Source organism: Oscarella lobularis, chromosome 8 (assembly GCF_947507565.1).
Source record: "Oscarella lobularis chromosome 8, ooOscLobu1.1, whole genome shotgun sequence".
Taxonomy (NCBI): domain Eukaryota; kingdom Metazoa; phylum Porifera; class Homoscleromorpha; order Homosclerophorida; family Oscarellidae; genus Oscarella; species Oscarella lobularis.
In genome coordinates this window covers 2,040,817-2,054,907 of record NC_089182.1, presented here as the reverse complement: position 1 = coordinate 2,054,907, position 14,091 = coordinate 2,040,817, and the positions used below count along the sequence as shown (strand labels likewise).

The 14,091-nt window shown below is 47.2% G+C and overlaps 4 protein-coding genes across 8 annotated transcripts; 2 read left to right on the top strand and 2 right to left on the bottom strand.

Annotated features, from left to right (window-relative positions):
• Nucleotides 1-384: 384 nt before the first annotated feature.
• On the top strand, nt 385-2,505 carry LOC136189836 (NXPE family member 3-like). The gene is made up of 5 exons (XM_065977863.1): nt 385-398; nt 451-552; nt 755-817; nt 872-1,561; nt 1,621-2,505. Exons 2-5 carry the CDS (start codon nt 474-476, stop codon nt 2,391-2,393), a joined length of 1,605 nt encoding a protein of 534 aa, XP_065833935.1. The 5' UTR covers nt 385-398; nt 451-473; the 3' UTR covers nt 2,394-2,505.
• Nucleotides 1,427-4,787, bottom strand: LOC136189859 (armadillo repeat-containing protein 7-like). The gene is made up of 5 exons (XM_065977891.1): nt 4,318-4,787; nt 3,909-4,258; nt 3,772-3,864; nt 3,377-3,720; nt 1,427-3,328 (listed from the first exon to the last, which is right to left on the bottom strand). The coding sequence occupies exons 1-2, from the start codon at nt 4,785-4,787 to the stop codon at nt 4,171-4,173; spliced, it is 558 nt and encodes a 185-aa protein (XP_065833963.1). The 3' UTR covers nt 1,427-3,328; nt 3,377-3,720; nt 3,772-3,864; nt 3,909-4,170.
• A 361-nt stretch (nt 4,788-5,148) lies between these two features.
• Nucleotides 5,149-12,861, bottom strand: LOC136189819 (cell adhesion molecule DSCAM-like). 5 transcript variants are annotated; one of them, XM_065977840.1, is made up of 25 exons: nt 12,755-12,861; nt 12,482-12,702; nt 11,922-12,282; nt 11,770-11,855; nt 11,289-11,717; nt 10,758-11,222; nt 10,438-10,713; nt 10,086-10,364; nt 9,750-10,025; nt 9,399-9,674; nt 9,047-9,343; nt 8,707-8,982; nt 8,369-8,650; nt 8,019-8,315; nt 7,654-7,971; nt 7,298-7,600; nt 6,934-7,245; nt 6,657-6,880; nt 6,529-6,595; nt 6,372-6,478; nt 6,099-6,312; nt 5,947-6,049; nt 5,609-5,895; nt 5,521-5,553; nt 5,149-5,466 (listed from the first exon to the last, which is right to left on the bottom strand). In XM_065977840.1, exons 2-25 carry the CDS (start codon nt 12,552-12,554, stop codon nt 5,348-5,350), a joined length of 5,760 nt encoding a protein of 1,919 aa, XP_065833912.1. In that variant the 5' UTR covers nt 12,555-12,702; nt 12,755-12,861; the 3' UTR covers nt 5,149-5,347. The 5 variants fall into 5 exon arrangements, with proteins under 5 accessions (XP_065833912.1, XP_065833911.1, XP_065833913.1 ...); XM_065977839.1 differs by having other exon boundaries at nt 11,770-12,282; XM_065977841.1 differs by lacking the exons at nt 12,482-12,702; nt 12,755-12,861 and having other exon boundaries at nt 11,770-12,053; nt 12,108-12,168.
• A 173-nt stretch (nt 12,862-13,034) lies between these two features.
• LOC136190107 (CMP-N-acetylneuraminate-beta-galactosamide-alpha-2,3-sialyltransferase 2-like) lies at nt 13,035-13,742 on the top strand. The gene has a single exon (XM_065978180.1). The coding sequence runs from the start codon at nt 13,035-13,037 to the stop codon at nt 13,740-13,742; it is 708 nt and encodes a 235-aa protein (XP_065834252.1).
• Nucleotides 13,743-14,091: the final 349 nt, after the last annotated feature.

Genomic DNA, 14,091 nt, shown 5'->3' with positions numbered 1-14,091 from the left:
TATAACTAGCTAATACAATCGATTAGCGACCGTGCATTGCGCGGTTCGGTTTCGAGTGGTTTTCGACTATAAACGCGAGAGAAATTGAGAGAATATACGGGACGTAGCGAGTCAGACGTGGTGTCGCTGAAGTGTCGAATCGCTGGTGTACTAAGGAATCGGTCACGTGACTAAGGGAGTTGTCTCTCATACATCTATGCTAGAATCGTGGTAGGACAGGTAGCCTCTGACCCTCCCCGCGCGCGCTACTTGCCCTGAACGGCCTAGAGCCTAAATTTAGTGCTCTGGAACGGATCTAATGGCGTCGAACTCCCGCCTGCGTACGTGGCATTGGCCCGTGGCCTTTCGCCTCTCGATACCAAAGGCTTCTTTCTTTAGACAAACGCAACTGCCTCTTCGTAGTCTTCCTATCCCAAATGCTTTTACTAGTAATTGTACTCCTCTTTTCAGCATCAGCCATCGATAATAAATCGATGGCAATACATCAACCGCCGCCAATCATGAAGCTGCAAGTGAACGCCAGTCGTCCTGACTTGAAGTTGTCAGTTACTGGTATGCTTTCGTTTTTTCGTCGACCCAGTGTAGCTGTAGCTTCAAGGTCATTCTTCTGTGGTTGGGCGAGTACATTTTCTTGGGAACTGCATGCATGGGCGACGCGCGGCGGGGCCCCGCCGGCCCGTACACGTTATAGCTAGTCTTTCTACTAGTACATACATAAACTACCGCAATCCAACGAGTCGCTTTGTGCTTTTAGAGCCAGAATTTAGGTACGTCGGTCAAGAAGAACTTCGAGACCTGTGTCAAAGTGACGTTGAGCGTGAGTCCTAAATAGAAACTGAATCATTGTCCTTTGTGCAACATTATATTTCAGCTGTCGAGACGAATCCTTCCAAAAGCTACTGGCAACTTATAACGTCAAATCCTAAACAGGGATCACCCATCTATATTCGTCTGACCGTTAGATCAAGCAACGATAAAATTAAAGCAGGTGGCGGCGAGCTTATCTACGTCAAGATGACATGTAAAGTGCCTTCTGCCACTCAGTTTGGCAAAGTCTACAATTTTGACAATGGTACCTACCTTATTGAATTCAATCCCAACTGGGCGGGTGAAACGGAAATTCAAGTCACAATGTTTTTGTCGAGCCGAGCTGGATATTTCGTTCGACATTACGACGCCGTCAACTTTGCTTTTGATTGTGTGTACGAGAATACGACAACAGATGAACTGCACTTTGCTCACAAGACCATGGGTCCATTACGATCTAGTTTTATTAAAATGAAAAAGCCGTTTGGTAAGTGTCGGTTTGGAACAAAACCGTTTCTTGAATCAAAAGAAGAGTGCGGTGTGAGTGTTCCGCGTCACTACTGGTACGGAACTTGTGCAAAACCAGACGACTCTTCATGTGATCAAATATCATGGTGCTATTACAACAAAGCGATGTCTGGAACGGAAAATTACCTTCGGAACAAAGGAATAATCACTTCAACTAATGCTCATCAGACAATTAGAGAGAAAATGACAAAATTGGAAAAAAGGAGCATTGTCATACATAAATCAGGTGAATACTTTAACTAATGTAATTGAAGACTTACACAATATTATTATTATTGCATCTAGATGTTGCCACTCCGCTGCCTTCTGCTTTGTGCTCTAATTTCTCTTACATTCGTCCACAAGGCTATTGGCTTGGAAAAGTCTACACAAACTCTCTCTGCAATGCACAGTGTGACTCTATTCCATTGATCAAGAACTGCCTCAAAAACAGTAAACTACTGTTTATTGGTGATTCGACGCTGCGAATCATTGTTGATGAAATTCGTTACATATTGAGAGACAAAAGGGAACCTCTTTCTCCACTGATGCACTTCCAAGAGGAATTTCCGAATCTTAACTTTTCTGTCTGGTACACGTTTCACGGTCTGCCTATTCGTACAATACATTCACTGCATTTCTCAACCACAAATTGGACGTCGGACATTCTTGACGACATTGGCTCAACGGATAAGCTGAGAGAATTTGATAACGTTATATTCAATACCAATCATCACTTCATTTCCGTCCCCACCGAAATGTTTAGACTAAAAATGAAGGACATATCTGACGCTCTTGACCGTCTTTACAAACGGATGCCAACAACAAGGCTTGTCTACGTTGCGGCAAATGCAAGAGGAGCTTGGTCTACTACGCAAAACGATTACAAACTGCGCTACTATAATGATTTAGCTAGGAAGTTTCTTGAAGGAAAACCGAACGTCGTATTTTTGGACATTTGGGAAATGTTCTTGGGCAGTCCGCACAAACCCTGTGTACACTATCCGCCTGACGTTATTCTTGAAGAACTCAAGCTGTTATGTAGCATTTTTCGCCCTAAACGTGATTGCACTAAATGATCGAGTAGAATTCATTGGTATGTTCAGTGTTGTGTTTACTCATTTGCTGCCGACTCACACTTTGTGTACTGTGTCTTTTGTACTTGAACAAAGGAAAATGCTCAGCGATGAATAGACTCATTGAATCGGCCAGAAATATCGTCGCAAGATTGCAAAGCGTCGGCGGTACCAGGCGTGAAAAGAAGCCCCAATCGAATCGTTATACGCTGTAAGATTATTCGAAGGTAATGACATCAGAGATAATATATGAGAAGGGCAGGGTACATGTATGGCTTGGACCTTGAAAAGTTTGTCCGCTTGGCCTTTCGCTTCTTGATACCGAATTAATGCTTCCCTTTCTCTAGGAAAACCGCCAATCTTTAATTAAGCCAGCGAAAAACGCCAGTCGTCTTGACTTGAAGTTGTCAGTTACTGGTATGCTTTCGTTTCATCGACCCAGCTTCAAGATCATCTTCTGTGGTGGGTCAAGTAAATTGTGTTGGGAGGCCCCAAAGCATATTAGAATGGTCAAATTGTTCTATTGCATAAAGAAAGAGGCCGAGAGCGCGTTCAAGCATGGATTCATGGTTCAAGCGGCGAAGGTGGGAAAGGACGGATCGTAGGCGACGTTCGCTAAGTTTGTGACGATTTGCTCCTTCGATTCTTGCTCCTTCGTGTCTTTCTATTCGTTTACAAGCGATTGAAGGTACTGGAGGCATTCAGACGCGTGGAAGTCTTCATATTAGCGAGTTCCTATTGGTTAGGTGTTTTGATTAGCTGTTCGAAAATAGCCTCGCGCATGACGTGATCATGCATTCCGGAATGTGGATAAGAGAATTAACATGAATCTTTTAGTCGATCTCCTTTCACTACGTAAAGAACGATGCCGGTCACAATGAGACCCAGGACGAGTCCACCGAGGCCAGAGCCAAGGCCCAAAAGAAGGTGTCTGCACACTATTCAATATACTTTAGTCCACAGCTTTTTGACTCAAGTAGAGTTACCTTGACCGTCTCCTTCATTCGCACTTGACGTCGCTACACGACGCAAGCAAGTCTACGAAGACATTCGTTCTAATTTTCGTATCTTACCAATCGTCTGCGTATTGCTGATTGTGAAACTGGAGTCGTTGACAGCGCTGTACACGCAAAGTGCACATTGGTAAGTTATGCCTGACTTCACCCCCGTTCCCAGGGTGAATTCAGTTGGGAGAAATTGGCGAAATTCAAAACGAGCTGCCACGTAGATCGCTTCGACAGGCAAGTCAGGAGAATACGATCTGTTTCCTTCGTATCCCTCAAAATTTACAATACCAGAGAGAGACGACGCGGCTAAGACGTCAATTTGGCTAAGCAAGAACGTCATTAGGCAATGCTATAGAAAAGAGGGAGAGCAATACCCAATTTCCCCGTTCTCTTCTGACGGTTCGATCAAAGTGAGCGTCGCCGTAGTTCTCAAGGATCAACTGGTGGCAAGTAAACTTCGAAAGGACCTATAGGCAGAGATTAAAAAATGCGTAGGCTAGAAAAATCTGACCAAGCGTCTCGTCAGCGTGAGATGGAGACGAGTGGAAGACAAATAGAACGAAAATGAGCGATAGATGAAGCATGACGATTCCTCCGGCTCGGAGAGGACAACTGAGAGGCGTAGTGCGGAATTTCTAGTGCTCGTTTAGACACGCCCACGAATCAATTTGACTGCAAGTCCCCTTCTGTCCCTAATCCAATCAACCCGACGACTTCTTTCCCCACGCATCGCACGTGATCGCAGCGAATTGGGACGCACGTGACGAATAGACTCATCGAATTTGCCGGTCGCGAACGACGACGTCGGTCAGAAATATCGTCGCCAGATTGCGAAGCCGCGGATTAACCGAGTCGGCGTATCTGAAACGAGGGATGCTCTGAGCGAATTTTCGTTCGCAAATCGAATTATTCTAAAAAACCTGGTCGCACATTCGACGACGGAATCGGACTCAATCTGCGATCGGATTGACGGCGACGGCGGCGGTCGTGATGACGTCACGACGGCCAATTGTATCAGAGTTCCTAGCGCCGATATGACGGTCTCCTCGTTTGGGCTCGAGAGACCGTAGCGTGCGATTCGAACGATGCCGCCGTTTTCGGCGATTCGATCGCGATTTTCGGGATCGACGCTCGCGTTGCAGAGGCCGCCGAGACCGAATTCGACTAGGCGATCGTGCGGCTCGGTTAGGGCGTCGAGAAAGAGGCCGAGAACGTTCAAGCGGCGAAGATGGGGAAAGTTGGACGGATCGTAGGCGAAATTCGCTAGGTTTGCGACGATTTGCTCCTTTGATTCTTGCTTCTTCGTGTCTTGGTATTCGGTTACGAGCGACTGAAGGTACTGGAGGCGTTCGGACGCGTCGAAACGGGTGTCTTTTCGCTTCCTCGACATTTTGTTAACCGGGAATTTAAAAGCCCGTACCTACCAAAAACTTCGTGGGCGGTTTCGATTTGCGGTAATGATATTTCCGCGAATGCTTCTATGGCTTTTCTATGATAATTTTTTTGGGCCAAAGTGCATTTGAACCCCAACACCTCAAGCACTCAAGATGACTCGATCATTTTAGACATTACATTAGTACGTACACGGGTTTACGCATATCCTTAGTGACTACATGTAATACAACAAACAGTGTTATTGTGGTATGGGAGACTCGAAGGCGGATATCGAGAAACCTTAGGCACTCTAAGCACCAAGTCACTAAGCTTACTCTAAGTAAACCGCGGCCTACGTAAAACGTTGGCTCGATTACTTACGCCTTTCATGTATCTTTTGAAGGCGGATCCGGAGAAAAGAGCCTCCTCCCCAGGCAACAAGTAAATCTACGCCCTAATCCACTACTGCATTAGTAAAATCTGATCTTTTCGAGTCTTCATATTGATTAGGTTTGATTAGCTGTTCGAAATTAGCTTCGTGCGTGACGTAGTCATTCCAGGATGTGGGCAATAGGATTACCATGAATCTTTTAGTCGATCTCCTTTCACCACGTAAAGAACGATGCCGGTCACAACGAGACCGAGGAACAGTCCGCCGAGGCCAGAGCCAACGGCCAAAAGAAGGTGTCTGCACACTATTTGATATAGTTTATTTAGTTCCAAGCTTTTTGACTCAAATAGAGTTATACCTTGACCGTCTCCTTCGTTTGCACCTGACGTCGCTACACGACACGCGTAAGTTAGGAGGGAGATTGGTTCCGTTGTTTCGTATCTTACCAATCGTCTGCGTATTGCTGATTGTGAAACTGGAGTCGTTGACAGCGCTGTACACGCGAAGTGCACATTGGTACGTCATGTCTGACTTCAACTGTCCATTGAGATAGCCATTGACCGTTTGCCCTGTTCCCAAGGTGAATTCAGTTGGGAGAAATTGGCGAGATTCAAAACTAGCTGCCACGTAGATCGTTTCGACAGGCAAGTCAGGAGAGTACGTTCTGTTTCCTTTGTAACCTTCAAAATTTGCAATTCCAGAGAGAGACGACGCGGCTAAGACGTCAATTTGGCTAAGCAAGAACGTCATTAGGCAATGCTATAGAAAAGAGGGAGAGCAATACCCAATTTCCCCGTTCTCTTCTGACGGGTCGATCAAAGTGAGCGTCGCCGTCGTTCTCGTAGATTTTGAAGGATCAACTGGTGGCAAATAAACTTCGAAAGGCCCTATAGGCAACATCAGCGATGACGAGTCTGTTTAGCGCGAATACTATACTAGTAGCAAGCGTTTTCCCTATCACTGTCGCGCTTCTGCTTCCCATTCCTCCAGCGGTGCTTGCAGTCACGGAGAAAATCCACTCGGTATTCGGAGCCAAACGATTCACTGTATAAGCCGTGAGAGGCGGTCTGACGTCTTGACTTGATTTCGCTGAGAACGTCTCCATCTTTTTGCCAAGGCCACTGTACGTCTTATTTCCCGAGTAGAAAACCTAGACAAAAAATCCAAGTCAAAGACCTCGGATGAAAAGTGCGCGTTCAGTGTTTTCACAGTGTATTGAGTAATAATGCCTCGAGAAGTAGCAGGCGCTATCCACTCGAGCGACACAGTCGTCGTGCTATTGCCAGTTACTGCGAGACGACGGGGAGCACTGGGTACTACAAAAAGGAAATTAATTCGCAGCAACAAAACAAAGAATTTGACGTACGCCCTTGACTAGTTGTACCCTCCACCGGGTGACTGAGTTGGCCCGGTTTAATGGTTTGTGCCTGAACCTGAGTCAGATATGTGACAAGTAGACTATCTACTAGACCGCGTCTCCGTGGATGCACGGACCTGAATGATGTACGTCGCGTAAAGAGCAAGACTGTCTAACACGGCAGACAATTTATCTCCCGTGACGTCTTTGCTCAACGTCACGCCTCCAATTTTATTCTGATAGTAAACAGTATACTTTCGAATGATGCCGTTTGGAGGATCGGGCTCCCTCCACACAACTCTCATCGTCGACGTACTACCCGCAATTGCTACTCCCCTCACATTTCGTGGAGCAGTGGGAGCTGTAAGCAGATTTGTCAATTAATTTAAGAAAGCAAGTAGATCGCCACTTTACCGTCCTCAAATGTAGTCACTGTTTGATTACCGCTTGGGGGCCCCTCCAACTGCGTACCATCTTCCCATTCGTTCACGGATCTCACATGTAAAATAAACCGAACGTACGATTCCAATTCCAAAAGGAACACCGACGTGTTATTGCGAATAAACTGCTGGTACGGCGGCGACGACACCCTTTCCCCCACGCGCTCGTAGTAGACGCGATAATACCGAACGATACCGTTCTCTTCGGATAGTGGCGGTTCCCACTGCGCAAACACCGACGTGGAATTCCATACTTCGGCTGTAAAATTGCGAGGAGCCAACGGAACTAGAAGACCCTTAGGTGGCCTCGCAGCAAACAAAAAATACTGATGACGTACCTCCAGGCTCTGTCTTTACTGTCGCAGGTACCGTTCCCTGAGCTTCGCCGAGCTTGTTTGTAGGGATAATGAGAATCAAATACGTCGTGAATACTCTGAGACGAGATATCGTTGCGACGAACGTCGCGTTATCGACTGCAGTCAGAAATGTGTAATTGCTCGAACTTTCTTCCCTCTTGAAACTGACGGTGTAGTTGAGAATAGCGCTGCCACCGTCATACGGCGCCGCCCAACTAAACGTAACACTCGACGTAGTCTTTTCGATTGCCGTCACGACAGCCGGATCAATTCCCGAAGGAGGACCTATATAGACAACATTATTTTACAAAGAAAACAACACTTCTCTACACTGTAACCATTAATTTGAATTTTTAATCTGCCGGAGTCAACGTGACCGTAGCGATTTAGGACTCGGCAGAAGTAATTGCCGGAATAGGCCGTCACCACGTTCGAAACGTTCAGAGTCGCCGTCTTGCCGTCGGAAGAGAGAGACAATTCATGATCGACGTCGTCACTTTGAATTCTTCTCGTCAGATAAGGCGGAGTCAGTGACGTCTTGTAAAAGTGGAGCGCGGGAATCGGATTTCCGTCACCAGTGCACGACATATCGAAAGACGATCCCGAATCGAGGAGAAGACTTCCAAAGACGGAATCCTCGAGAATAGACGGCAAGTCTAAACACGCCGATTAGCTATAATTTCAACAAAGTAAATGTCGTTACAGTGGACGTCCATCTCGGCTGAACGCGAGTAGATTCTTCGACTACGACACCGATAGCGTCCTCCGTTCGATCGCCGTATTTCCTTTATCGTGAGGGTAGTCTGTCTAGACTGCGATATTTGCTTGTCGACTTGGTTGATGTTGCCGCCCAAAGAGACGTCTTCATATACGATGCTGTCATTTGATTTTTGCCAGACAATATAGCCAGGCGGATATCCAATAATTTCGCACGTCAATGAAACCGTCGTCCCTTCCAGGACTGCTGCACCGCGAGGATCCGATACAAACCGACTTCCGACTACAGCAGAAAAATTGAAGTCATCGAAGAAGAGTGCAAAAAAACCGGTTTACTTATGACAGAAGCCGGACGAGGAGATTCATTGTCGAGGCACGTATAGTTACCTCCGTCGTTCACGTTCGTGCCGTTTATCGTCAACGTACTTCTGATAAAGGTGTCGTTCTCCGGATCGATCCAATCTACAACAAGCGAAGACGATACGGATTGATTGTTTTTGTACCACGCAATGGGAGAGAACTGAGATGCCGGATAAGCCGTCACTAGGCACGTAAGAACGAGCTTCTTCCCGTAGGACACCTCCTGGCTCTCAGGTCCAACAGCAACGTGCGGATAAACTAAAGCAATACCTGTACGTATGCAAATAGAAAACACAGATACTTTTGCAATCTACATTTTAGCGTGATGCTGATTGGCTCCGCATTTCCGATGCTGTTTTGCCCGCGACACTCGTAAACACCGCCGTCCTTCATCGCGTCGACGGCCGTCCGATTAAGCGTACTGATCGTTGCGGTTGCGTACGTCTCGTGAACGCCGAACCGCACCTCTTGACCGCGAAACGACCAACTGGTTGTCGGCAACGGAGTTCCGGCCGCCTGGCACACCAACGACGCCGTCTCGCCGCGTATTCCAACGAGACTCGACGAAGGTATTGCGAGGAAGGGTTTCACTATAGGAACGGACCCCGAAATTATGAGATAGCTAGCAATTCCGCCGTCACTCTCTCTCTCTACCTGTAACAATTGCAGACAAGGAAATCTTAAGCGCGTCTCCGGGAGCGGAGTTATATGCCCGACACTGATAGACTCCCCCTTGGTCGACTTTTTCGCCGAAGAGCGTTACAATGCTCGTCTTTTCGCGCGACGCCGTGTCAATAGCTTCGCTGGCGCTCACGTTCGTCGACCTGTCTCCTATCGTTCTCTGCCACGTGATTGTCGGTATAGGATAACCCGTTGCACTGCACGTCAGTATCTTCGTTAGTCCTCTCTCCAATAACGTCGACTGGGGTTGACCGAATAGAACAGATCGAACTGCAAATACACTCTCGACTCAAACATATATATTATGTATATTATATATATTTACCCGCAAGTTGTGCCAGCGCACTGACGTTGATTCGAGGACCCATTGTGACAACGCAAGTATAGTCGGCTCCCTTCTTCACCGTCACTAGAGGAATCGGATAGGAAATCATCCATTGGTTCGTCGACGAATGCGTTTGATTTAGGTTGGCGACGACGATTCCCTCGACTCGCACCTGAGCGCTTGTCGGTCGCGGTGCCGCCGTAACGGTACACTCGACCGACGTCGACGAACTGCGATCGAGCGATTGACTCGGAAACGAAACGATTTCACCAAGAACTGACGAATAAAAATCAAAATCAATCTCCAGCCACCATTAATTTAATTAAATCAGCCCCAATTTTTTTTTCTTACCACCCACTGTTGCTCGAGCCGACGAAATAGTGTGAAGATAGCCGGCACGACCCGCTTCGCAATAGTAATCGTCCGCGCCGTCGCTGAGTTGCACGTCGGAGAGCGTCAGTGTGCTCTCCACTCCGAGCGGAGTTCGCGTAAACGTCGTTCCGTTTAGTGCCTGCGCGCCTTTGTACCATTCGATGAAGCGCGCTTCGACTCCGCTCGCGTTGCAGAACAAACTCAACGTGTCTCCCACTCGTCCATACACGCTCTTCACGCGTACGCGCGTCTTTCCTGAAAAGTAAGCTAAGGCTAGTCTGCCTCTTAACTATATTCTCCCCCAGTTGGTATTGCCTGAAACGAGAGACTGAACGGTAGCGTTCTTTGCTAGACCGTTGCTAGCCGTGCACCAAATACTCGCCAATGCGTTGCTGCTGTTCGCGAGGACGACGTCGATCGTACTCGTCACGGCGATCGACGACGCGGACGACGAAGCGATCGCGAACGCACCTTCCGGCTCCGACGTCCACGAGATCGAAGGAAGCGGATATCCTCCCGCCGAGCACTTCAACGAGACGACTTGACCGGGAAGCGCACTGACGTTCATCGGACTGGTAATAATGAAAGGATAGACTAAAAGCAAAAAAATAATAAAGATATATATATACGTGCATAATCTCTCTCGTTCTTTTATTCTTATACGGACCAAACAGATTCATTGTCGCCGAAGAATTGGTCGCTCCGCCGTTGTAGGCCGTGCACGTGTACGCGCCTTCGTCGATCCTGCTTCCTCGCACCGTAATTTCGCTCGTCACATTGACACCACTCTGATCGTGACGCGTCATATTGACCATTCCTCCATTCGGACGACTCCACTCGATACTCGGTGGAGGACATCCCGTCGCCGAGCAGCGAAATATCGTCTCCTTATCATTGTCTATCGACGTGTCGACGCTCGTCTTCGTCAGGTAAGAGTCAAATCCTAAGAAAAATCGCTAGATGACGTCGTACCATTCCATTCCATACCGTCGCAGTCATAAAAGCGAACTTCGCACAGCGACAGCGACGGCGTGGGCGACGTTGATCGATTCGAAGACACAACGTAGACGAATTTGCCGCTCGGTTGACCGAAGCACGTCACTCGCATCTCGGTCACAACGTGTCCCGACGAGAGAGGATGAACCATTGGCGAGAGTCGACACGGAACGTTGTCTCGAGGTCGACGTACCGTCACGTTGCCGACGTAAACGTCGAATCCGTCCATCTCGCGCAGGGCATTCGCTTCCGGGAGCGGCGTGATGACGATGTAGCTGATCTTTCGCACCTCTTTGAACTCCGTTCGCCACCACGTATTCGCTTGTTTGAAGGACCTAAAGCAGGCGTGCGGAAACGTCTGAAGACTGCCGTCGATTGCTTTCATTGCCAAAGAGGAAGTGTGGAGTTCGTTCCGAGCCGTCGCCACCACCCCACTGTATATATCTTCGTATAAGTCTAAATATGAAGAGCGTATTAATTAAAAATAAATTTTTTTCTTAATTAATTGCTCTCAATGCCTACCTTGTGATTCCACTTGAAATTTGCACAAAGATATAGAGGCCGGTTCGAACGCTCTGAGCCGAAAATTGACGGTCGTGGCAAAGACTGCGGAGGAGACCCTGTACACGGCTCTCGACGCGTCCTTGAGCCCATACTCGCTTAGGTGCCATTTATTGTCTTCAAACCGACCGGTCCGGTGAGAGCCCACATACACCTCGTAATTTTGCGTAAATGGTTTCGTCGAAACGTGAACGAGAGTAGTCAAGAAGAGAATCGGTTGGGGAAAGTGAAGAGAGACTTCGCTCAGTACAGTCGGCTCTTTCGCCGATCCGCACGTATTGGCGTCAGCGTCGAGAAGGAAGCTCCACGGCTTCGTCGGATCCTCTTCAAGCTCAGACGTGTAAAATACGTCGTCTTTAAATTCGGCTACTATGTTGATACCCCGAACATCTATTATAGAATTTTAGTTGTATTAGCTTTTCAAATATTTATTGTCACTTACTCCTAATATAGAAGTAGATCTCACACATCGCAAGAAAGACATCCAGAGTAGAATCTACCACAATATGCACGTATCGTCCAAAGAGACTATGTATCAGGGGCCATACATCCCAATTGAAGCACTGGAAGTACAGTCTGTCATATTTTGCATACCTAGAGCTAAAATCGGTTTCGCCGCACTTTATGTGCGCTCCATGCAACGTGTCTGGATTGTTGTCCACGTAAGCAATGACGTCTGCCATTTCACTTATTTTTACGTCCGGCAAAAACGTGTCGTCTTTTCGTCTGAACACAAAGATTTGATGAATTTCCCGTATGAAGCCCAGGTCCATTCTCCACCAGGGATTCCGTTCGCGCTGCGATATGAAGCAATTGAAACCGTGGCGCGAGCTCACTCTGTCAATACTCCATTCGGGAATGAATCGCATCCCGTTTCGCTCCAAGACGCTCGACACTGTTATCTTTACAGGGTTATATATATCAATCAGATACGGTTGATCAGCAACGTCATCGTCTATTGTGACGTCAAGAAAATTCATTCACGCGAGGATAACGACTGAATTATGATTATACGGCTTATCGATTTCACGCGAAAAAATAAAATAGACTTTAGGTATTTAGTATTTGCGCTCTGAACTTTTATGCATGTACAGTGTAAATGTTCTTACGGGGACGGTAGTAAGTACATGTAGTACAGCAGTAGTACAGTGTACCTGAAACCGTGACAGCTCTTGAAGCAAAGAAGAAAATCAGGAAGAGAGCGACTCGGAGAATTCTCGACCACATCTAACGACGCTGTACAGTACAGTGTGGTCTTACGGCGACGGACTGATGTAGCCAATGTAGCCACAGGGCCACATTACATGCTACCACGGATTGTAGAGTAGACTCTACAATCCGTGATGCCGAGCCGCCGAGTCTTACCTCTCGCGATCTGCAAAACACGACTAAGCGTCTCCATACAAAGTCGGAAGAAAAGAAGCGACCTCGAAGGTTTTTTCCGGAATGCAGATGTAGACTCCCGTATGAGTCTGGTTCGAGATGTACACTGCCGTACGGTCTACCGCCTGTAGGTCTGTAACTTACGCACTCGATTCGATCGCGACAGCAGTAACCAAGGCCGTCGGAGTCGAATTAATCTGACTGGTCGCCAGTCACGGATGTTTACGTAACGTGCTTCCTTGACTGACGGCTACGGCTCGCACTGCCATGAAACATTCGTGCTGTAGCAGCCATCCTTTGTTCAATTGTCAAGGCCCGTACTCAATGCCGAGCGAGGAAGAATTCAACCGTTATCCTCAACTTCGCTATCGTAAGAGCTGCGCACTAGTTGGCTTCTCCGGTAATCTCCTCAATTTCGAATTGGGAAAAGAGATTGATTCTCGTGACGTCATTATTCACATGAACGACGCGTCTTTTCGAGGATATGAGAAACACGCGGGGAGTCGTACGGATGTACAGATTATGAATCTGAGCGGTTTTACGGGCCCTGACGTTCCACGCGATCACCCCCTACTTCTCATAAATAGCATACAGGGTATGAATAAAAAGAACACGCGCATAGCGGAGGAATGCAAGCGCAAGTACGGTCGAAAAGTCTATTCAGCGTCAGACCTTCTGCGTCATGTGCCCGATGCGGCTACATCTCAATATGGCAAAAGATATGCGTCATCAGCTCGCCATCACCTTTCAACAGCTGGCATGAAGGGACTCTTTTTCAGTCTTCTCATGTGTGACATTGTTCATGTCTATGGTTTTGGTTTATCAAAATCGCCGAGCGATCGTTTTCACTACTATAGCGCTAAAACGGTGAAAGAAATGACTTCACATACCGCTCATGATTGGAGTGCTGAAAGAAAAGTCTTTGACGATTTCAGCAAAAACAAATTTAATTGGGCGTGGCTTGGCAAGAAAGAGTATGACTGGAAAGCCCAAGCGGCTTCGGTTGTTTTGCATGGCCAACCTCTTCTGTAAGGATTATAAAAAATTCATCCACCAGACTCAGAGCTAATATAATAATATACTGCTGATTTTATCATACAATAAAATGAAGCTGGTCACTATCCCATATGAGAGCGTCTCCAGAGTGGCAGATTTTTTCCTTGCAGACTACCTCAAGAAACTCACTCGTGCATTCACCTATCCGGTCATAGAGTCATTATTTTTCTTTCAATTGAGCAGTTTCTCGGGCTGAAAGATAATTGACCGAAACTTCGCGCCTTTGATTAAACGTTCGACCAATTAGGTTCGGAAGAAGCCAGAAGAAGAAATTTTCTAACTGAAGTTGTCGACGTCTTATATAATTCGCCACCTGAAATATTCT